The 26,243-nt window shown below is 33.4% G+C and overlaps 2 protein-coding genes across 3 annotated transcripts in view; both read right to left on the bottom strand.

The window, feature by feature from the left end:
* On the bottom strand, positions 1-5,178 carry LOC139687567 (metallo-beta-lactamase domain-containing protein 1). The gene is made up of 5 exons (XM_071584777.1): positions 5,127-5,178; positions 4,851-5,021; positions 4,605-4,769; positions 4,408-4,521; positions 1-2,068 (listed from the first exon to the last, which is right to left on the bottom strand). The coding sequence occupies exons 2-5, from the start codon at positions 4,999-5,001 to the stop codon at positions 1,884-1,886; spliced, it is 615 nt and encodes a 204-aa protein (XP_071440878.1). The 5' UTR covers positions 5,002-5,021; positions 5,127-5,178; the 3' UTR covers positions 1-1,883.
* A 2,370-nt stretch (positions 5,179-7,548) lies between these two features.
* The window catches only part of yki (Transcriptional coactivator yki), a 126,500-nt gene continuing 107,805 nt past the window's right edge, over positions 7,549-26,243 (bottom strand). Inside the window, exons 4-7 of one of the 2 annotated variants that reach the window (XM_071585400.1) lie at positions 22,573-22,799; positions 19,778-20,024; positions 13,901-14,016; positions 7,549-13,237 (exon numbers count right to left, since the gene is read on the bottom strand). In XM_071585400.1, coding sequence (XP_071441501.1) covers positions 13,148-13,237; positions 13,901-14,016; positions 19,778-20,024; positions 22,573-22,799 — 680 coding nt within the window. In that variant the 3' untranslated portion in view covers positions 7,549-13,147. The remainder of the gene's footprint in view (positions 13,238-13,900; positions 14,017-19,777; positions 20,025-22,572; positions 22,800-26,243) is intronic. The other variant, XM_071585401.1, reaches the window with a different exon arrangement.

The following is a 26,243-nucleotide window of genomic DNA, read 5'->3' as shown; positions in this document are numbered from 1 at the left end:
TGACCAAAAAATTGGAAATCAGTTGCTTAAAAACACCATGATCATTTTTTACACATAGCACAATTTACTAGCATATTACTAATTTACTGGTACATAGTTTTTATTTTGATAGTGAGACTTTACAATCAGAGGTGAAATTTCCAACACACAAATATACATACAAATATACTTAAAATTTACAATGTATGATGACATATAAGAAACATAGAGAACTATGATTATGACATTTACTGTATTGGAACCAATTTAAAGATATTGATTTGTACAGTGCATTGGAGTTAAACATTTTTAAAATGTACGAATAAAAAAAGAGGCAATTGAAAACTCCAATAAATATTTATGTGACTAGCAATAAGCATACTTAAAGCTAAAAACCAAATCTGTCCAAATGCCAAAATTAATTAAATGCAGAAATACGTAAGTTTAGACCTGAGTTGCCTATTCAATAACAAAATTATTCCACCATAATAAAGTCAAATCATGGTTTATGTACAGAATTAATTATTCTCTATCTCAGTATTTCCACAGAAAACTTTCGCTGAGAATAAAAAAGAAGCAATAAAAGAACACTAAAAGACATTTTCCTTCATTAATGCATACCTACAAAACACTAATACACAACATTATTGAAAGTTAGGAATAATTCATTCAATGCCTTTATCATATACAGCACAATTACACCAGCAATGCAACAATTTTCAAAGTGTAAAAATCATTTGCCTTGACCAGGATTTGAACCTGGATCCCCCAATATCTGGCCGAATGCTTTAGACAGTTAAGCTACTGAGGAATCATCTTACACTTTGAAATTTTGGGATGACTCCGCTAAACGTTACTGTAGCGGCATTCCCTGCAGTTTCTTTGAATTTGACAATTACACCTGTAACAACAACCTCTTTGAAGTAGCCACCTCATCTTAATATATATTTGTCACTTTTTGCAAACCTATACTTAGGATCAGAGTTCAAAATCGTTCTCTAGGCAATCAAATCAGTGCAAACCCATATTTAATTCTTCATCAGATGATGATGTTCAAGATGTCACCCTTTTAACATCACATAGGTAAGGTAGGCAAATATAGATACTTTTTTCTATCTTTTGATTCTTAAGAGTATAATTTTTGTTTAAGTTGTAAAAGTGACAGCAACAAGTCTATCATTATTCACAATAAAGGTAGAGGTAGATACAGGTAGGTAGGAAGGAACAATACATAAAAAACAGGTGTTCAACATCTTGAGAGGCACAATCTTTATTTTTTCTCAGCATGAATTCCAGAAGAATAATAAATATCTTCCATTTTCTGTGAAGTATAATTAATACCGAATTTCCTTGACAACAAATATGAAATTTAAGACAATTTTTATCTTAATTTCAACTTGGACAAAATCACTAGAACAAGTTCACTGTAACCAGCTCTTTTCTAAAAAAAACCACTAATATTTTGAAATTCATCATATGCAGTCAAATTTCCTTCAGTGTCATCAGGGCTTCTATCCTGGGGTCTGCACTTCCTGTTTGATATTTTTTTCTCAATAGCAGTTGGAAGTTCAGGAGAATTGTCTATTGAATTTGTTGATAATGTCAGTAATATAGTATCTTTAGAGAGCAACTTAAAATTCAAAGAAATAAAATAATTATTCCTCTACATCAAAAGGAAACAAATACAACCTTCTCATTAATAAACCACCTCTACTGTGTCACTCAACTTTGTACGTAATGTAATAAAATACTGTTGTGACAACCATTCGCTTTTTTGTAGCATTAAATAGGTTTGTTTTTGAGATTTGAGGGGGCAGTTGTAAATACATTCTAAAATTCCAATCAACACACAGGTGTCATGCATTTTCTGTTTAGATTCTAATGCATTTTTCAGAACCTCATGCTCACTTGATGTGGTTTTTCATTTTCTCAGTCACTTTAAACATAGGTCCATGGCCAGGAATAATATAATCAGCAAGCTTTATAATTTTGGCTCTGTAGCTTTCCTGAATTTTAGGCTGCTCACTGCCTCCACTAACTTGCCAAATTGAAGGATTAATCAAGTCTTCTTCCCTCTCAAATAAGTCTCCTGGGAAAAAATTGAAATTATAACTGACATAAGTCACCGAGGTATGTTAATTTCTCACAAGAATAGAACAATAACAATTCAATGATCACTGGATATTTTTTCAATTGTGGAAAAAAAGGAGAAATAGGGGAGAATACAGACTGCAATCACATTTAATCAAATTGAAATTCACAGATTTGATATTAATAAATAAAAATATTAACGTCGGAGAGAGAAATCTCACGCTGATCACAGACTGCCTTTTTATTCCACTAATAATTTGCTGTGTCATGTGTTACATGATTGGGGGCATGGTGGTCTAGTGGGTAGAGTGCTGGTACAGACTGAAGGGACTGTGTTCAATCTAATTGATGTCTCTGGGAACCTTAGCCTCACTGAAGTGTGCGACTTTTTGGGTAACAGATCTTTCTGGGAAACCACAGAGCACAAGGGATAGGAACTGCATGGAGTTCCAAAGAAACTGCGGGAGATGCCGCAACAGTAACTTTTAACGGAGTCAACCGCTAATGTGCATTTCAATGCAACAATTTCAGAGTGTAAAAATCATTCGCCTTGACTGGGATCCCAGTCAAGGCAAATGATTTTTACACTCTGAAATTGTTGCATTGAACCGCATGGAGTGTTTCCCTACTCTGATGTAAGACTTCCACATGCTTTCAGGCTTAGTGTTTCAATGAAGTCTATCCTCACCTATCAAACCAACAATTAGATTGATTGCTGTGATCTGATTACATGGGTGAGGATTTTGAATTGAAATTGAGAGCCTTTAAGTGAAAAATTTCAATTTTCATGGCTAATATTTTTATTTGCCATCCTCTTCAAAGTGCCGTATTACATTTACTACAAAGGAAAACATGCCGTTGAAAAACAAAAATGTTCAAAAAAGCACAACCAAATTCAAAGGAGGATATCAAGAAGATTAATAATTAAATTATTTTAAGAATTTACCGAATGAGTGGTCTAGGTGGACAATAAGAAGCATGACACGATAACTTTTACCATAACATTCACAGTTAACCACATCAAAACAAGATGGCAAATGAAGTACATGAAAAATCTTACATACTTCAAGATGAATATATTTTTGGTTTGATATGGTTTTGATAATTAGTTACGATTTCATAAAAAATGCAGTCTTCCACGCCTCTATATGAAATGATATTACCGAGTAAACATAACAGTTTTAGGTTTAACTTTGTGGCATTCCTTCATTATGAGGGCAAAAAGAAACTTTGAATTTCCACCATAAATATTTAATATTTCACAACCAAGGTTTCGATGCTGTGCATCATCATCAGTTGAACCATCATCGAAACCATGGTCGTGAAATATTAAATATTTATGGTGGACATGTAAAGTTTCTTTTTACCCTGATATTACTGAGCTTAAAATAAATAAAATCCTACTTCCACTCTTTTTCCAATGAAAAACATAGGGTATCATCTTCATCACATTTCCTCCTAAATAACTGAATAGCATATTTTTAGAACTGATATTAGGTGATGCCATAAAATATTAAATATAACTTTAACAAAGAGGCCAGACAAAATATGAACTCCTAAATTTCTATTTAATACATAATGGTCTTAGTATATTTTCATCAGCCCTCATTTTTAATGATTTAACAGTCTCCTCTTGAAGGATTGTGGTTTGAACTTGGCATATCTCCCAAATCATCTTTTACTCATTCAACGTGTGATTATTTAAGGTGAGAAACTAAAGGAGATGACAAATTGAAGGGTATTTCCTGTGTGTTGTCTCAGGGTGTTTTCTTTCATTATACACAGGTGAGCAGAGTATTGAAAACAAAAGGGGAGCTACTGGATGTCTTATTCAATGTTCTGTCAGATGTCACCAAATTCTCACTGCCTGAAATGTCAGTTTAAACCAGATACTTGAAGCAAAAACAATTTTAGACTGAATGGCTGGTGAGAAATGTAATAAAATTGCTGGTTAAAGATTGAGAATATCTTTCATTGCTTTTATGGAGACTTAAGATCTAGAATATAGTTAAATTTTTAATTATGTGCTTCAAATAAAATACTCAAAGGCAAAGTAAAAATTTCAGGGTGCAATCATTAAGAAAAGGGTATGGATAACTTCTGACTAATGTAAGATATTCTAAAAATATGGGTTCATTTGCTCGGACTTAGAACGTGATAGAAGACCAAGGAAATATTCATTTCCCAACTATTTGAGTTAGTTGGCAACCTCATCAGTTAGTCATTAACAAAATTAGACTAAATAAAGGATTGATTAACAGATTCATGCCGTTATTTAACCCTTCACAAGAGGCAAAGAAGCTACAACCATATTAATTGCCTCATATAAACCCTTACCTGTTACTGCTACCACTCCATGTTTTTGAGATTGAACAATTACAGAAACATCCGCATGTGTGTGACCCGGGGTTGATATAACTTGTACGTCATCATCAATCACATATGGTTTTCCTAGGGTGGAAAGTTAAAACGGTCAAATGAATAGCCGCACACTAATAAGCACACCAATCTTATTCAGAAACATAACATTTTACCATTCTTAAAATCGTGCTCGTAAAAGCAGTTTTCAAATGAAATATCATATCCAACTACGTGTTTGGCTCGTAGGAATAGATTATTATTTCCCACATGGTCTGAATGGCCATGAGTACATACGAGGAAATTTATATCATCACAGGATAAGCCATGTTTTTCCAAACCTGGAAAAAGCGATATTAGGAGGACATAAGCATGAAACGAATTGTGCCACTGTTGCTCAAAACATGTCATGAGCTCATTACCAGCAATTAAAACGTCCTTAGACCAAGGATTTAGAGTATCGACGACAATATTATTTCTCCCAATCAGCAAGGTACACGTACTATTGGCATACATACAGCCTTCACTATCATTGGAGTAACCAGTTGAAATTACGTGCACCTCATAAGGCATTGTGCACAATGATAAACGTGCTATTCAATTCAAGAAAAGGGCATCTAAACGTTAAGCGCTCAATGAAATTTAACTTTCAAAAAAGGGCTATAATAAACATCAACCACTACAAGAACAAAATGTACCACACTCAATAGGTCTTCCCTTTATATGACTTTATTCTAACGAGGAATTTAAATCCTTCGGATGCGGTAAAATAGGAACATCGCATTGCGAGATATGCCAAGTTTTGTTTATACAAGTTCTTGTTCCATCTTGCTCATTGGGTTTCGTTCAATTTGTAATTTTGCACGTATCTATAATATCGAATTACCTTACCATCACTCATGCAACTATATAAACTAATGAAATTTGTTCATCAACATTTGTGTAGATGAATATTTTAATTAGTTGCCCGCGTTATTTAAATCGTGCCGATCACGGCAGTATTTTTAATAACTTAATGAAAGATAAAATATAGCTATTTCAATACATTAAATTGCTCCCTAGTTTAGGAAAACTATAATAAAGAATGGCTTGGAAAACCTCTAGCAATTCACTTAATATTTTCCGCCATACGAATTCAGCTATCGTATCAATATTTTCATCAAGCACATGCTGAAATTCATATGATAAACGCTCTTAAGGAAATCATAGATGAAGGACAATCATGCGTACATACAGCTCAGGAAGTGAGATGCACAACACAGGCTTTCTCCATCTTCACATCTACTTTCATAATGAAAATTACTGCTCAAGGTATCCGAATATAGGGAGATAAAGATTCAACATCAACGCGGACACCGAGTCTAAATTTCCAAGATATACAATTTTTAATTCAATCGTCACATGGGTTGATAAAACATAAAATAGAATGGAAATTCGGCCAATTGAAAGAGACCAGTATGACTCGTCTCCATTTTTGAGGGAACATAGAACAGAATTACCTGAATGAAATACTTAAATTCATACATTAATCGAAATAAAGGGGAAAATCAAGTTTGTAAACATATCATACCGCACGTGAACTGGACAAAATTTAAAAATGAAAGATCTAAATCCCTATCACCTCTTCTGAAGGACTTGGCTACAGCCAGGATTCATAAGTCCGCCAACCTCTTTCAGGTCTTCCTGATATTGATACTTTCTCAAAGGATTATCCCGGAAGTGTAAAGGCCTATGAAAACTAATTAGTAGAGATAGGATGTGTTATTGCATAATTCTGCTGGTTTGATACTATAACATAAATTAGTAGTAAATAAGCTGAGCAGTGCTGACTAAGGGGAATGACAACTGGGGATGAAGGTAGTAAAAGAAAAAGAGGAATGGCCCAGTAAAAAGTTATTTCATTACAACAATTAATATGCAAGCTTATTTTTAAACCTGTAGCCAAGCCTTTAAAGTGAACTTTACCCAAAATACATGGGAATTTCAATTGAAATCAACTTTATTGACAGGACTCTTACAGCTGATAGGCTCATTTGTTGTCATGTGCCCGATAGTGGCAAAGACCAGAAACCACTCGATTCTGAGCAATGCAGAGATGGATTCTTCATATCATGCAAGCATTGCGATGATGAATGATCACTCTTAATTTTGAGAGTGAGCAAGTGCATAAAACAAATATATTCCTTCTGTTGCATATTGTATTTGATGGCATGCAACAAGGACATTAATTTCAGTAGGGCCCACACAATAAAAATTTTATAATAGTCTATATGAAGGCACAGGTAATTATAAAAAATAATTCCACTTTGTAAGAAGAAAACATGCTGTTTTTTATGATCAGTTGTGATAAACTGTGATCAGTTTCGATATCTTACTTGCCTCATTTGAGATCGTAGAAGCAACACAATATTAATGTCACATAGTAGCAATGAGATTAATAATTGCAATCCCAATTACAACATCTTCAATTAAATAATAAATATTATAATTAAGAAAAATATAATGAAGTAAAATTGGTAGTAGTGACCATAAGGGGTAAAAATAACATTTAGTGTTGAACATTAACCTATGGAGTTTGAACCTTTACATATAAGAGGCAGGTAATTTCTTAAACCCTAGTTTTGGAAAAAAGGCACATTTTATATGTCAAATAAGGTAATTAGGTATTTTCTTGCCACTATAGTAAAAGCTTAAGTGAGCACTTAACTGTGTGTCCCACCAATATATAAAAATCAATTACTAACAAATTAACCTACAACTGAAAATTAACTGGACTGGTATCCAGAAAAAATGAAAATTTTCACTGAATACTTCTTTGTTTGCAGGTAGTATATTTAGCTTTAAGCTATTGATATTCCAGTTTCAAAAACACCTGCTGCATAATTAGTACGTCTATATTGAAAGTGATATATGTATCATTTGAATTTCAAATTCCCTGAAGGTAGGTGTATAGTTAAGGATCTGAAAATCATTCCCAGAGGCCCATGGCTTTCTTGTATTATTTCCAAGACCTAGGACTTGTTAAATATTCTGAGAATAAAATCATGCACAGCATTTATTGGAGTTAAAATTATAAATATGGTGATCTAAGATAAAATGAAACACCAAAGACTTAATACATCATTTTTATTTGTATTTACATACAAAATACCGGTAGAGAGAGAGAGATAGAGAGAGAAGAGTACAATAATGATAATAGGCTCATTTAAAGTGTTAATATATTGTACTCAATTAAATCTCTGATGCATTTATGAGTTGCTTAAATAATATCGCTCCGCTGCCAAGAGTAGTTGTATGGGAAGTAATTAATGTCCCATTGATGAAATAATACATGTATTTACAGAGGCACCCACGTACCTTTAGAGGGTATAGGTAATCACACAATTGATGAGTTGATGAGATATGAATATCATGGCCCATTCACACTAGCGTGCATTTACACATTGGCATGTTCAAGTAATGTGCATAATACATGTTGGCAGCAACAGGTCTTCAATTAAATACACTTAAATGAAAATTCAAACTTTCAAGAAAAGTGACAATGTACGCACTTTCATCATTAACAGACGATGTTTTTGCACATTTCTAAAGGAATCAAGTTTCAAACCAAAATGCCACAAATATCCAAGGTTAAAACAAGTTACTTATTGTGTTCCTGTCCAATGTATAGATGTCTCAAAAGGTGCCTCAAGGATATTTATTTAGGAAGAGGATAAAAAGGTATGCCATAATATACAACAATAAACCCTCATTCTACATTTAGATGTAAAAACTTTTAGTGGGTATAATTAATCACCGAAGAAACATTTAATTTGCACAAAAACAATAAAAGGAATGGATGTTTGGGAGTATTGGTTTGAATAACAGGTATAAAGTGAAAACAAAGATAAAAAATAGTTGAAAACGCATGCACTTTGGTTCCATGAGAGCACTGGAATGCAATTACAGAATGAAAATGTGCCAACAATGCCATTATGCAAAGTGAATATACACGCTAGTGTGATGGTCCAACTAACAAGTACAATGGTACATTACAATTTTAACATGTGGAAATCCATGTTTATGCTTAATGGACCTAATAGTATAAAATATACTTAAAATCAATTAAAATTATATCCTACATGACAATGTAGAAACTGCAATATAAAAACCTGGCACTAAATATTGCATATCTATTCTTATAGAGAGTTGATGATATGAAAACCATGGCAAAGGGCGGAATATCAGTTTTTAATGATTGCCACATTGATATTTGCTTAATTCCTTAAGAAATATTGTCAAATATTTGAAAATATGGAGATCAAAACCCGACACCCACAGAGTATACTACACAAGATACAAGTCTAAAAAAAATATTAGTTCTTAAAGTTCACATTATTACTAAAATATTTTTCATTGCAAACAAAATTTCCACATTTTGCCATATGTATATAATTTAACCAAATTACAAAACAACCACTGCCTCCTTTCTTTTACTTAAACAATAATACAACACTTGCGTAGATTTTAAACAACACAAGGCACAGTCAAGAGCAATAAAAAAACTTGCATCAGGTGATATTGGCACAATAACATGATGATTCTTCTCAAACATTAACTCACAAATGCCTTATCACCAACACAAAAAATACACATCAGCCATTTATGCAGTTTTCCTTAGCCCATTCACATTTTAAAACTTTTATACCTAAAATTAAGGCACCACAACTACAATGGACTAAGTTCCTACTGACAATGGACACCATCATAGTAATTGTGAAGAAAATGTATTCTCTTCTAAGCACCCACTATTACACAGCGCTCAAGTCACAAGAGCTTTGACCAGGCCACTACCAAGAGCACTTAATGATACGTCATTTCATGAAGGCACACCTGGTATCACGATTAATGGCATGATTGTAACACTTTTGGTCAGGGTATTCAAGGATTTTATATACAATATTTCTTATTAAAATGCAGACTTAACAACATGAGCAATCTTTCTGAATATTACACTTCAACTACCTTACTTCAATTATAAAAATACTAGCAAAAAATGACCATTTTTACCCTTCAAACATTTAAAGGAAGAGTGTTCAATATGTACATGTTTTTACAGCTTTGAAAACTCAAAACTACCATGAATTTCATGCCACTTCAGTTGTCATTAACAATAAACTAAGAAATGACACAACTTAATTTTCAGAAGCTTAATTTTCAAGTTCCATTGCTGTTGAAGACTTAGAAGATTTTTGATGTGGCTGATTAGTACAGATATATTTAAGGTCATGTGATAGTGAAAATTCCTTGTATTGATAACACATTCGAGACAATTATTTTGGTGTCAAGCTATTTTGTCTAATAGTTTGAAAGTGAAATGAATGAAAAGTCAATTGTCAATGCAGTTCTACTGATTTTAGAATCCATTTTAAAAAAATTTCACAGGAACTACCACAGATTTGATGAGTGAATATTATCTGGTTCATGCCTACATCAAGAATCAAATGCCAGCAACCTACACACAAGGAGTAATTATATGGATAGTATCTCCTTTAGAGGCAAGCTTGGAGCAAAAAGTCCACATACCAATGGAGTTGACACAAGCTTCTGAAAGAAGTGGCTTCCTAAACAAGAACAAAATACTCTGTCTACTGTTTAGAGAGTACCCTGTGCAAAGAGCACCTGGGAAGTTCTTGCAAGTTTCCAGCTGAGTTTAATGAGAAAGTAAGATTTGAGTTTTGTCCTACATTTTAAACTTCACATCCCTAGATTTTTGAAGGGCTAATGAGAGAGTTGGAGCCATTTGCAAACTTTGGATGCTCAAAAACACTGCAATCAAACAGATATTTTAAGTCTGATCATTTAATGTATAATGCTTTAAAAAATAGCTAACTATTTTGAGGAATACTATACGCAGTACATTTCAATGTACATTATACAAAAATGACAATTTGAACCAAGGTATTTTTCTTTGGCTACAACTACGAAATAAAAGGGGTAGCAAAATAGTTGGCTAGTAAAAAGTTTAATGCCTTATAAATGATCAATTAAATCCAGTCATATTTATCTTGCATTGAAATTCCAGTTCATTTGAGGTCAAGGCATATTCATGTGGGACGGAAAAATGTGTTCAACATCTTTAAAGATATATTTGGATTGTTATAATATACAGTTCCGAAAAATTGAACCACCCCAATGATTCCAATAATCTTATTGCTAATTGCCAAACAAAAAACTGTATAGCCAACAGATTTTCTATTTTCAGCATATTCATCATGCATGTAGGATGTTTAGAACAACAAAGGTGTACTCATGTTTAGCATCAAGAAGCATCACAATCGTTTTAAGCATAGCTGTATTTCTCTACAGAAATTCCCAATAAATTCTTCCTCAAGCACCAGAGAAAAATTTTAATGATGTTTGTCCATTTTCATTAGGAATAGGAGTTGGAAAATACCAAGTGATTAAATTTCAAATCAATACCTAGCCTCGCCCGTCATTATCAAGTGATTTGATTTTTCTTACTCTAGAATGGGTAGAGTTCACTAAAGCATATATTCCTCCTGCTTCAATGTCAGTCCTGATATGAATTTAACATTGAGGTTGACAAACAATATAGAAATCATGTCTACCAATAGGAGAATATAATTACTCAGTTTCTTTACATACAAATGATAAAAATTTCAAAAATTCTCCCCTGAAAATATATCTATTGTAAATATATAACTTTAAGTATAATGGGAATATATCCCCATGCTCATCAACAACCATGATAAATTTTTTAAGTGACAAAACAATATCCACCTTCAAAATGTCAATATAATAACTAAAGAATTCTGAACAGTAATAGAACACAACTTTTAACCAAAAATAAAACCATTAATATATAAATATGTATACTGAATCATGTAATGCACTTGAGGAGGATATGAGAAATACCCATTAAATTGGTAAGTTATTAAACAGCCATATTTGAAAAAACAATTGATAAAAATTGGTAATGTCAACATACAATATGGCTCAGGGTAACATAATAAGAAAATTACATCTGCCAAGAGGTGCACAAATTATCAAGTACAGATTGTTCCCAGTTGTAGACCTATTGCTTTACAGAATACCCACATTCGGATTTAAAATTTGAAAATATTCAATACAAAAATTATACTTAATTTCTTCCAATAGCATCAAATTTCAATGCCACACAATGAATCCCTAAATGCTCTATCTTTCTATATTTAATGTTTTATATATCTACATAAACTGATTTATATTTAATCATATCAAGCATAAATCTTGGGATGAGTACCAGTTAGCCTATTTATCTTTTGCAAATGTTACAACAAATGTAATATTAAATGTAAGTGACAATTCAGATAACACTTTCAAATCAATTTTTTCTATCAATCTATTAACACTAACTTTCAATACAAAAATTTTTCAAACAAGAAATTCTTCACACCACACTTTCACATACCAAAAATAGAAATAACTGGGGATAATCTGATACTTTATTAATTTGTCTATAGAGCGATGTCAAAACTTTGATGCATAATGGTGAGTATAACATAATCATTATATTAAATAATGCATGTTGCTCCTTTATCCTATGCATGAAAATGTAAAGATCATTAACCAAACTAACTTTTTAGTTTACTACTCACTCAAAATGATATTATTGATAATTGTTTAAGTTTACCTGATATATGTAGGACCCACTCCTAGGAGCACATCAAAAGATCAGTTCTCCGATGCTTTAGGATGAAATAATAAAAACAAAAAGAAGACTCTTCTCCTCTCTAAAGTATTTAGAGCTAGAGCAACCACAACCATTCCTGCAAACAAACTCTCCACCATATCACTGTCTAGAGGGCTCAATGTCATCAAGCCCACGGTTATGGAGGAATTACTAAGGAGAGGAAAGTGGCCCCATATCCTGACCTCCATAATCTTACCAGTAATGAATTCTGTCCAAGAATATGTCCAGGGCGGATGAAATTGGAGGAAATCTGCACAGCACAGAACTTTCTGTTTTTAAAGAAAAAGAGTCAAAAACAGCAACATTTTTCATTACCAATTTGAGATATTTTTGAAAACCACTTTTTTAAAGCCCTGAAATCCAATATTTCCCATTTCACAGTAGCAGAGACCCTCTTAAGAGTTAATTCGTACAGTTCTTAGACAACTGCTCACAAAAAATCATCTCTTCTTCCTCCATGTAACTAGTTATTCTGTTTATTCATAGCCTTCCTTCCCTCCCACAAAACAAAAAAATAGAAATCCTGTGGGATTTATTGGAGAATTCCACTTGGCACTTACTATTCTCATTCACCAATTGTCTTCAAGCACAACCTTGGCTACGACATTCATGTGAGGTACCCTTGCATCCTATAAATCAGCTGCACAAAAAAACTTATTCATGCTTGTTGCATGATGCTTCGTTAGCCATTCATTTTTAGCTCTCAATCATTCCACTTGAGCATGATTTAGGTACAACTTTCAAGTCCATCACAATTGATTGAGGGCATATAAAATTCTATGCCTGCATGACATCTTGTTGATTACCTAATTCTGGGACATATTCCCTGTACATTTTGTAATGTTTCACAACACACCAAAAGGATAGCCCATGAAACATTCAAAATATACTGGCTGGGAAATAAAGTTCACACTTCACTTTCCTTTAATTCTTTCAGCCTTCAAGGAAAAAGCTGCTTTCTTCTCAGTCAACTCTCTGTCTTCATTAGAGCCACGTCAAAGCATTATCCTGTTTACTTGGGTTGATCAAGGATTGTACATCATCCAGAATTTCACTTGAAAACTCCTCACTTAGCTAGAATGAAAAATTATGGGATAAATATTAGACTGACACCCATCATATTTTCAGGGACTACCCCAGCCTTCTGTGAATATCTTTCAGGACATTTTATACATATGGATTGCAGACAATACTAGTTTAGCTAGATAAAAACCCACTACAGCCACATAATAAAATACAATGGATGAGACTGATAACAATAAAGAGCATTCAAAATATCAAATTATTTGAATTACTGAATTACTTCTCGAGTACATACATTACTTTCCACAATCACATCTCACTGCATAATGCTCGCAAAATGTTAACATTTTTCATGTTCATGTCATTGCTCTTTGGGTCTTGGAGAGAAACAGTGTCCAGCAATATTCACAAAACAGAGAATCACACAGTGCAAACTTTCTACAGCTGTCTCCATGATAGTAGCAAGAATCTCTTTTCAAGGTTCTGAACTAGCTTGGGGACTTATAAATCGAGAAGCACAGAAATTTGAACCATTTGATGATGATTAAATCATATATAAAATATACATTTAATGAAAGAACTTGTTGTATTCAAGTAAAGGAGTTCTTGCCACCAAAGCCAGAACCATAGTTATGAGTTTTGTTGTTCTTGTTTTCTTAATGCTTGTCAAATAGAGATTTTACTGGATTGTGTCTATGTTAATACTGTACATACCTGAAGTGATGGCACTAAATCATCAGTCGGATCGACATTATCACTACCAAGAGAGCTGATGTCAGGGGCATCCAAACCACCACCCATCTCATCACCACCAACAGGACTTCCTCCTTCTGAATAAAAAAGAAAGAGAAAAGTGATAACAGAATTAAAGAAACCATGCGACCATTTTCAAGCAAGCAAGAATTATCCTTCAGTATAGATTTTGATTGCACTTTTTGAGGCAATTAAAATAGTTTCCAATAAGTTTTAATGGGATACCCATTGTTTAAATTACACTTCACAGGATGTATTAAAATTCTACACACCTATTAACCTCAGAGTCAGAGAACTCGGAGAAAAGTTATTAAATAAACCTGTTTGCCAATAATTTGATTATGATTTCAATGGTCCTGTTTGAATTCTAATAACATAAATTATGAGGCCTTCTACAATGATTTTGGCAATGACGTGAACTGCAACTCATCTAATTAGGAATACACAAATTTTGGCACCTCATGATGACCAAATCAGTCAAAAACTAGGTCGTGGATATGGAATAAAATTCATCGGTGAACTGTCTTCTTATTGCACTACATTAAACATTTATAGTTAGCTGTAATGAGAGCGATTGAAAAGTGACAACAAAAATTCCTTTGAATGAGTATCATGTAAATGTGGAAATGCATTGATATTGGAACAGAGGATGACACAACGTAATGGCCCTCCTATTTTATCCATTGAAGAGAGCCATTTTATTTCATATTTGATGATTTTTATTTAATTTTTTTATTTCATATTTCATTTTATCCATACTTTCACTCAAAACAGATTTTCATCGAACCACTTTTTAACTCAGGTAGTTCTTTTAGAAATTAGAATAAGTTGATATAAAGATACTCAGTAAAACCTCATTGTTTTGATCCCTAGTAATATTTAAAAAAATAAGCAAAAAAAATGTATATGAAAATTGCATATACAGTTGAACTTCACTAAACAATCACCTTGTATAGCGAGTAATTTCCATAACGAGCACAAATATTGTGCCCATGAATAACTTGCTTAGTGAGCGACATTTTGCATAAAGAGTGACAATTAGAGGGGATTGGGCCGGCTGCTGTCAAAAGAGAAAAAAAATAACCGCAGAAATGGAAAGAGAAATCAATCAAAGGTGAGAACATACTGTCAGCATAACAGATCTATTATGCGCATACAACCGGTCATAATTAACGATTTGTACTATCCTCAAGAACAAGAAAAAACTGACTCTTGAAGAGCTTATGGAGTTGCATTGTGTTTCACACCCAACAATCATCTGGTCCGATAAGAGAAATGCTAAAAACATGGGAAATTGTTGCATCATACATTTAGAAGCATCACCTTAATACAGCAGTGGTTAGGCACACTACAAATTTATACGAGGATAATACCGTGTTGCATTTTCACAACATTTTGAAGAGTCTGCAAAAACAAATGTAGCTCAACAGTTTTCTACTAAACAGAATTAGGCATGTATCATAAAGAAAAACTAATTATTTTAATTTGTTTATTTCTACAAATCTAATTTGCATTCCAGAGATAGCGGAACGGATCATGCTTCTATCACAAGGCTCCACTGTATGTGACACTTTTTGCACAGATGTTATGCATACAAAATGTAAATTTTATGAATTGATGTAAATTGAATGCATAATGCCACCTGGCAAACTGCCAACTAGTAATATTTTCCAGTAAATAAATTAATAATTTGATTTACAGTAGAGTTCTGACTACCAAATGTCCCTTTATGTGATAAATAATTGAAATAATTCATGCTCCTAATGAGAAGCATTCCCTCTCCTCTCATCCTGCCAAAATTGCTACTGACTAATGATCTTTGATCAGATAGAAAATTTTGTTTCGTCACATTCGAACAATTTACTCACATCACCTATAAGTAGACTGAGGACATTAACTTCTAAGGTAAAAAACTATTTATTCCAGAAAGGATGATGAAATATATAATTGCATATAAATGTTTCATTAATAATTAACCAAAAAAACATACATCTTATATTGAAATGCCTTTTTTACCATTACGGCTAATTTGGTGAGAATGTACTTAAAAAGGGATAATTTTGTAAAGAAAAAATGACAATGAAATTAGATATTGGTAGTGTTAATATTTGTTTAAACTGAATAAGAGACCTCAATGCTGAAACTTGCCCATATTTCTTTGTGTTATTATGATTCCATAAGCAGCTTAAACTGATGTTTGAGCAATCTTATTTATGTTTACTACAGAACAATTTTAGAAGAGTGAGGGTCAGAGTGTATGGTTATCTGTAAAAAATGAAGGACATACATTGAATGTTCATTATGTAAGCATGATATTGTGCATCAAAACATAGATAGTGGCTACCTGCACCAAATATTTGGAAATAAGAAAAGCCAGTTCTTTATTGGACAGCTTTGTGGGAAGGGAGTGTGGAGTGACCGAGAGAATCAGAGGCTGCAACCAATGTGACTTCTAACAGGCTCTCCATAGTGGACCTTCAGTCAATGTCTACCCATCAAAGCTAGATTGACACTTTTTCTGCTACTATATCCTCCACTCGTTAACTCATTGTGGGAGGGAAAGAGTAGGCACTGAGAGGCAGCATCATGAAGACTCATGATCGCCTTAAGACAATCACTGTCAGATTTATTTTAAAGGGAGAAAAGTAGCTTCAGCACAAATTTTGTGAATTATAAAATCATATGCATATAAAGCTTTACCATTGATTTTTTACATAATAATGGAGCATAGGAACTAAATGTCAGCAACTAAAAGTAATTTAAGCTACTACATTTCCCTTCCCATAAGACACACTTTTTTACTCCAATATGTGCACCAAACTCAGTCTACATCTTATGGACCAGGAGTTAATGGGTATAACTGTGACCTATAATTGCAAGCAGATTTACTGGACAAATACTTATTATTAGGTATTTTTTCCACATTAGGCATATGAAATGGTTGCCTAAATTACAAATTTTGATAATATCACTGTTTTGAGTCAGCAGTAAGCAACAGAGTTTTAATATTTTCTTGCAAGTACTTCTGAAAAAATTCCCAAGTAAATCATTAGTGTATTTGCTAAAGTTCATTTAGTTACATCTCACACATTGTGCTGCTGCGAAATTTATATGCATTAGGCTAATGGAGTTGTAACCCCTCTGCTAATAAATACATACATTGTATCTCTCCCAATAAACTCTAAGCCAAAGGCATTCAATCTTAAGTATCATAAGTGTGTCATAAATATATAAAAATGGTTGCTTTTGATAAACATTTTAACAATACCAAAATAATAAGGCAAATAAGCATTGCATAAAAAATTACAATAATAATAACTTCATTGGATCTTAAGAGAGAAGATTGCCGTATACTATTGCATTTAAACTTTAACTTTTGAATTATGCTTCAGAACATGGCAACAAGGCAGCCGAAAGAAGTTTTGGCCCACCTCCTAATGAGAGAAAATGATGCGAGAATAGAGGGAGTAGAAGGTAGATTTAGTTAATTCAGAAAAGAGTAAAAAATTCATATTATGCACTCCTAAATGGCCAAAGCTTTAGGACCATGTTAAGAACTGGATAATAAATCACAGAAAGAATGGGATTACTGTTTCAACAAAACTATTTTAATTGAAGCAAGTATATAAGTGATAGGTATGTCTATTGCCAATTTATCTGGAATTTCATAGCATAAGAGATTTATGAAGAGAACACATATGTACCAGATCTACTGTTGCACATAAACTACCATTTGAATAAGAAAGAAAGGTTATAAGACACTTACTCATTATGTCACATTGATGAGAAGAATGAAATGACCAATGTCTAGTGACTGAAAACATCATGGTGGAAAGCCAAAAGTGAGACTATCATAACGTCTTTTTGAAAATGTAAAATTAGCAATGCGGTACATGGAATTAAAGATGACACTGGGTAAGAGGAAAGCAACAACCTCAGTAAAAATAACTGTGGAAATGATATCGCACAAGTGATGACAAATTTCTGGGACTCTACTATGAATAAATGTTGGTATACATGCAGCTGCTAATTTTTTAATGAAACAATTCAATCTCCTTGTATTAAGTGTTAACATCAAAATACTTTGATCTTTTGTCTGTTTAAAGTATTTTTGTAAATTCTAGCCTGAAAAATCACAGTGTTTCTTATGCCCTAGTGCATCTAATGAGCATAGAAATACAGTACATGCATATTCTCAGAAGGGTAAATAGGATGAACTATTGGATTAAGAATATTATGAAAAAGACAATGAGTCACCAAAAGTTACAGGCATGAATTCTGTTCAGCATACTAGTGGAAATGAGTCAAAAATTGCCGGGAAATTTATATGCATCTGATTATTCATCATTTTCATTTATCCCCTCAATCCTTTCCTTAAATTACTGTGGATAATCAATATCTTGTAATTCAAAGCCAACAATATTCCCCAATTAAAAATGAAAGGTCTGCATACTTTTCAGCCTGGACAAATTGAAATATTTTAATCATTATTTGGTGGTCTATCAATTAAGGTAAATGGATGGAGATACTGGCTTACTACTGTTACAGTTCCAGGCCTTGCCTAACTGGACAAAAAACCACACTCTGCAATACTACTAACTCTTCTTCAATTTCGATAATTGCTGCCACCCATATACATAGCTCCCAGAAGGGGAATGGGAGACAGCTCATATTCACACTTGTGATGGTCATAGAAATGCCATCTGGGGGCGTACTTTCACTCTTTCCTTTCTACAACTTTAACACTGTTAATCGATCAGGCGGACAAAATATCAAGTGTCATGGTGACCACTAATTTCACAGATTCAAAATCCTCAGTTTTTCCTGATTTTTCCAATGAACATGCTGCCTTTCTTTCCAGACATTTCTTTTGAGTGTCAGGAAACTGTGATTAGGTATGTTTTGTGGATTATCCCTCATAATTTCTTCATGCCACTTACATAAATACCCAAAGTATGTCTGAAATTATGGTTTCAGATTATGCCATGGCTTGCATATGCATTGGACTATGTCAAACACCCATTGCTCTCACAAATAAAAGGAGTATTGCTGTCATTAGTTATTCCTGATCCCCTAAATTTCTAAATTTTTCTTTGAACTCAGATAGTTTCTCCATTACCTCCTGATTTTTGAATAAATTGATTAATTACAGAACTTTGTAAGATTTCATGATTTTCCTGAGTGGCTGCACTTGGGATGGAAGATGAAGGCAGAATTGGTAACCTTATGTGGTGGGAGGAACAAGTTATAATGGCATGGAAGAGACTAAACAAAAACATGGACGCCATCAAGTGCTCACTCTTCTCCTCACTCAAGACCAGAAGCATCATATATCCAAACTCATTTGAATACCCTATGAGACACTGCTTTTTTATAAAGGTTACCCTTCTACTCTATACTGAAAGTGGCTATTAACAAATGCCTAGATTAATTCAGTCATTGTTTTTAATAGGTAATCATGAAAATAAGTGCTCCTTTCCTCAATATATTGTAGAGATATTATTCACAAGCCTGCCTAGTCAATGTTTCTATTATGCTTATGGGCAAACAAAATGCCACCACAATTTTTCTGCCTAAATACAGGATAAAAAGAATTTTTTCTAAAATTCATTTGTTTCAAACATGAATACTCCAAAGGTGATTATTTTTGGCCCTTTGAATTAAAATATCACAAGGTTTTACTGTTCATTGAATTGGTAATGGAACATGAGCAATGAATTAAAATAAACAATGTATTTATTTGATGAGAATTCAAACTGGGATCAATCATGCTGGGGAATCCACTTACCCATATTAAATTCTCTATGGATTCTAATGAGGTTAAGATTAAGTACTCACCGTTTACACCATCCATATGGTCATCCATGTTTGACAGGAAATCCTCGGGAGTATGGGGCAGGGAATATGGATTGCCCATTCCAAGACCACTGTCTGCAGACTCTTGTCTTGAATGGTCTGTGGGACCTCCCAAAAATGGATCAGTTCCTGCATTGGCACTCCCTTGAGATCCTCCAGATACACCAGTGCCATCAGCAGATGCTGATGGATCCTCCACAACTGACTGCCTCAGCATCATTTCCTGCTGCTGATATGTGATGGCAAGTTGTCCACCATTTAGATGAGAAAATGAAAGGCATCCAATGAGTATCAATGCATGCTATAGTCATGAAATATCAGTCCATATCAAAGTATACTCAATCCGAAACCAACATTGGATCAAATGAAATTCAATCCATGATGCTAAACCCAACCTTCAAGTTTAATGTAAAATTTTTCCAATTAACTGCATGCTAAATTAATGCATACATGGATGTCATAGCATGCACCTAGTGATTTCAATATCTTCAACAGTAAACAGTAGTACCAAGCAACAATAAAAAATGGAATACAAATAAATACAGCTCTACCAGAGAATTTACAAAAATTGAATGAATAAATAAAATGTATGTGTATACCATTTTACTGCAAGAAAATAATATGTGTTACTTAATGATCTCTGGGAACATCTGTGGAAAATGTAGATTAGGTGCCAGTTGGCATTAGGTCATTTTCTCCTTATGAGTCTATTGTGTTGCTTTACAACTTTATAAGACTTCCAATGTGTTTGGTACAATATGGCTATGAATCAAGATAACATAAAGTGTTCATGGTTCTAATGCAATGAATTAGTGTTGTAGGCGAAGGTCGTCCAACCACTGTCATGGCACACATGCCATGACATGGTGGTGAGATGAAGCACACACTTTGCCATGAATTCCAAGATTTTAATTTTTGTTCGCATTTAAGTGAATTCAGTATGGTGTTTGGTGCAGGGTAGACTAAAATATCAATTTTAGAGGTTTTATCTGAAACGGCAATTTTCTTTTAGACTTGTAACGCAATGCTTAATACTTTAAAAGATGGAGACAGACTAACAACAGTTATTTTTCCCAACATTACCTAACAAGACAACCTGACACACTACACTAAAATAGACCCTTCATAAATTCAGCATACTTCCTTTCTCTCTTCATTCTGGCCAACAGCCTATTCTTCTGCTCTCCATACCTAGCTTGCCTTATGTTCTCATCTCTTTCATGGCTTCAACATTCCAACATCTCTCAAAATGCCCAGCTTCAATCTTTTCTGCTCAACTTCATCTTTTTATTTTTCACAACACCCCTCACTACTCCTTCACCTTGCCCAGCACTCTGTATTAGTTTACACTTCCTTCCATTTCACTGTTTTCGTCCTCCTCCACACTCGCATCTCAAAAGCCTATAATCTACTCCCATTTTCTTGCCTCAACTTAATGAACTTATTATTCCCTTAAATTTGCATGTCAACCATTAATTTTATTACTTTTATAGGTGATACCAATGGTAAGGTGTGTTTTTTCGGTTGATAATCTTATTCCATTAAAAAAATATTTATATCATAACACACATAATTCATCAAAAAATCATAGAAACTAGCAAGAGAAATTAAAAGCAACTGTATGGTCAAAAGAGTAAGAGATCAATTTGATTAGGATATTTTATGAGATTCATGTGTTATCCAGTAAAAAATCTTGGAAAATATGAGAGCATCAGGCCTGTCTAAGTGCAGAGCCTCATTCTGTGACAATAAAAGAGTATTTTGCCATAGCTCAAGAAGCAGAGGTCACTGTGGTGCAAGATTCCAGGTGTCAGGAAAAAAATTGAAAAAAGACGATGCAATAACATCTAATTTGAAAACTACACAAATTATGTTGGTTATGTAGACAGATGTCCACTGTTCACCAATTCACACCCAAAGGTATTAATTTTTTATTTCTTTTATTAAATAATCAAGAGGGTAAGTGCTATCTTACTCAAAGTAGCCGAGAAAATTGAATATAAAATTTCCAAGGTCAATTTTTTATGGATTTTAATGAACAGTTACAATGATATTGGGATTTTAATGACCAAATACAGAATTGATTTATAAATAAACATTTTAAAGCCCATATGTTTCAGTCCCTTGTCAATTCAAAATAAAAAGCTTTAATGAATGCAGGTCAGAAAAAGTAAATGTCACATGTAATTTTGATTCTCATTAACATTAACACTTTGTTAATGTTTTAGCTCTCTGCATTAATTCTCAATATTGCTTGACTTGTGTAAATTTTATTGCATAACAATCTAACTATATAAAATACACACTCATACCATATTCATAAAAATCAAAAATGCTTCCAATTTGCCATTTGCTATTGCTTGCATATTAACTGCTTACTTAAATATATTCATAATCACCAAGCTATCTCAAATGAAAAATAGGTGGCTTAAATTCTCAAATTGCCCCAAACCTTAAGGATTGCCATGAAAAACACCTCCAATGTGTTTTTATTTTGAGGTGGACTCTTAACAGAAAAAAAAATATGAACATAATGTGTCACACACCTAAGTTTCTGTCATTCCTTAGGACAGTTTCCTAGTTTTAATTTACTGCGATATAATTGAAAGATTAGATTAGAGCGAACAATCAGTTGGCGAACAATCAGTTGTAATCTATACAGCATACAGGTTCTCTTGCCACACACACACATTGTTTCATGGAGGGAATGATATAGATTATTATAAATGATATGAAATATAACTTGAGAGATATTTCAGTTTTGTAATTTTCCTGACCTTTCTAATTATTTCTTGTTGTCTCATCTTCAGCCTTTCACGTTCCATTTCTAAGTTCTGAAGACGGAGTTTCTGTTGGCACACCTGGGCATTCTGTCGAGCAGCAGATGGGGAGGAGGGGGACGTGGGGCTGGAAGTGCTTGAATGCCGATGGCTCCAGTTTGTACCTGTGACTTCTGAAGCTTGTTGTGTTTGTTGAAGTACTGCCGGTCTTTGAAGGTGAATAGCTGTTGAAAGAAAAAATTTTGTCATGTATTTTCGAATTATGAACATGACTGAGTAATGGGTAATCCTCAAAAATATACACACCCCATATATATTAAGTAGTAATATTCCAGACTGGTATATTCAAATATCTAACTCATAAATTTTTAAATACACACAAATCCACGTTTATAAATTCCCTTTTCTCAAAAATACCACAGAGTAATTTAAAAAATGCACACTCAATACAGTTTGTACTGCAGCTCTTGCATTTGTTGTCAGTAGGTTCTGAAAGCAATTTTCGGGAATTTTCTTTCAGATTTTCAAAATGAAGCCTTTGAACTTTTGGCAAATTTTTGCTGTTCCATGTGCAACTGAAACATAACAGTGATTTGAACGCATCATAATGATTACTGATGCTTAGGTATTTGTGCGCCCAATGTGAAACCCATACTAACTTGCTTATGGTTAATAAAACTGTGCTGCACACTTAGAATAATGAAGTGCAGTCATTTTGACCCGCAAGTTATCGGATAGTCATACACACACACATCCTGTGTTAGCTTTGCTTCATTAAACATTTTTACCATGGCATTCTGTACAAACCTATGAAATAATGATTGCCAGTAAAACTTCACCAACCAAATTAAAATTATGCAGTTCAATGAATTACATGTATATTATATATTTGAGCTGTCAATAACTTTGCTCAAGGATGTAGTGAACAGGTGAGCTGGGTGCTCAGCTACTACTGGTGGGACTGGGTTAGATTCACAGTGACTTAGAACAGACTCAGTTCCACCAAGATGTGTGATTTTTTGAGTATGAGATGTTCCAGAAAAATCACTGGGAAAAGAACTGGCCTGGCCATCTGATGTACAAATTTCACATACCATAGAGTACAAGGTAAACTCAACCCTCAACTATCAAAGCAACTTCTTGGTTAACTGATGTGGTTGGTGCTTCTTAGAGTTCATAGATATTTTTGAAGTAACTAAGCTTAGCTATGCAAAACTAAATATTTGTATATCAGTACATTATTACATACAGGTAAGTTTAACACCACATAATAATACTCTTTTCAATTTGCATATTACTGTGAATAAATCATAATTATTTGTCAGATAAAGAAATAAGGAAAAAAGGCGAGGTCATTTTTCAATTGCATTTTATTTTTTGCTAGTATATTAACAGATACTTAAGAAAAAATATATGTGTATTAGAGAATTATGTTTACCCTTCACTAAAAACATAGCTACCTGGGGAAGATCACTGATTCAAATATATTACCCTTAAAAACTTAGAAACAGAAACAAATGAACATTTATTGTGCACGTGAGCGAATTTTTGCTTCAAATTGACTGTTTGCTTGTTTCCACATCAATCATAAAGTTCCCATATTCAGGTATTCTACAGTGATCACAAGTATCTACTGTTTTGTTATTTTTTGACAAAACCGGTTTGCCATTTACCCTGGAGCATTTTCACTCATGCATATTCATTTCCCTAACACTCCCCATGATGCACCTTAAGGTCCAAAAAGATGGTCTACAAGTATAAAAGGAAATTACATTGTTTACAGTGTACTTCTTTCCATTTGGACAACAGTAGGCATCAAACATAGTAAAATTGTACTAAGAGACTGGGAATATTTTGTTGAATGATGCTTATCACAACAGATAGATGAAGGGAGCTCAGAATAAATTTTCATTGACATTATTTTGATTAAATCATAAATGCCTATCTTTATGTCTCAACAATTGGGGTTCATAGACTACATCTCCATTATGTTTAACAGGAAAAAAAGCCTGTTAAATTTCCCATGATTCAATGTTCTAACAAGAGTCATATTTTTCCTCAACTCATTCACAAAAAAGGTGGTTAAGATAATATCAACGGTCATATCAAATTTCATTGCTTTGTGAAGCTGATAGCAAAGGAGATTAAAGAATTGACCAAGAAGAACACCTGCTGAATGATCATCAGCCTTGACTAGGTATCATAACCTGTTCACTAAGTATTTTTGACCACCTCTATGACTAGCCAATATTTTATTTCAAGTTGTCTGTTTTCATGAGGAGACATTGCATGAATGGACAGCATAATTTTGACGGAAAGATTTACTCATCAATGTCTATATATGAGCTTAGCTTATCATTTGCAATGTATTATCAAATGAATGGATTCCAAATTTAAGATTTCAGCTCCTCAATCTTAAATGTATCACTCTTTACAAGATTCCAAACTTACACACTCTCGTCCAGATGCAAGTCCAAATGCAGACAGATACTTATATTTTTTTCTAAAAACCTATCCAAAGCCATCAGTTTACAAAATTCACTGGACCCCAATTTTTTTCCAAAAACTATTTCGTAGGATGTTGTGAGAACCATATATCATGCAAGTGCATACATTTGATGACATTCTCTTGTACAGCTGAAGAAAGAAGTATTGTATCTCCATCACATTGATTTTTGGCCTCCATTTAAATGATGGATCTGGGCCAACAAATTCCTTTCAATCATAAGTCCTTAAAGCGCTTGGAAAATCATTGTTTTCTGTACTTCTCTTTGCTTTTGGTGTCAATCTGGAGGGACTTTTTGAGTTGCATGTCTTCCTGCCTGATTGTCAAAGTCAATGCTTTCTCCTAATTTATGTACCAATGAGAGCTTGCACAAAATTGTCCAAACTCAGTGGGACAATCGCAATCACATAAATGTTCTCCAATGTTAATGCAATTTTAGTGGGGCACTTTTGGAAGCATCTCATGTCCTGAAGACCAAAAGAGATAATAATGCATTTTTCTGTTCTCTGAATTACTAACGTCTTCATCAGCTCTCATACTAAAATCATTTTCATTTCCTATAGATGATTTTTGATCACTTCTGAAATCTCCAACTGAAATCACAGCTTCTTCTGACAAGTGATGATAACTTACGAAGAGAATGTAGTGGAGTTGTAAACAGTTTGCGTACATCTCATACATAATCAAAACACATGCACCAGATAATTATGCCACCTTCAAGACCAATTAAAGTCATAGCACTCTATCAAATTTATTTCCATTGCTCAGGTATTACTGTAGCTAAGGTCTAACCTGGGTTTAGGCTCCAATATTGTTTATTGTGAGCAAATAATTGCATGTTCTCATTATCATGTATTTATTTAATTTATAAACTTTTAAAATAGATACCAGTTCACTCAATCAGTGTCTACCACATTGTGTACATAGCTGGTACAAATAAAATGTATATAATCTACAAAAAATACAGTACTATTCATTAAATATTTGATTTGTTACAATTTAATTGATATCAATTTCATCACTTTTACTTTCAGATTCTGTATCAGAATCACAAGATCAACTTTTATGAAAAGCACACAGTGGCAAGCTTTTAGTGGTCAATTAGATCACCTTCCATATTTCTAAGCATATGCTATGCAAACTTTTATCAAATCATGTTGGA

The sequence above is a fragment of the Hetaerina americana genome, unplaced genomic scaffold (genome assembly GCF_022747635.1).
Source record: "Hetaerina americana unplaced genomic scaffold, ioHetAmer1.1.p SCAF_2, whole genome shotgun sequence".
NCBI lineage: Eukaryota > Metazoa > Arthropoda > Insecta > Odonata > Calopterygidae > Hetaerina > Hetaerina americana.
Note: the sequence above shows the minus strand (reverse complement) of the source record. Positions and strands in the feature narration are given on the sequence as shown.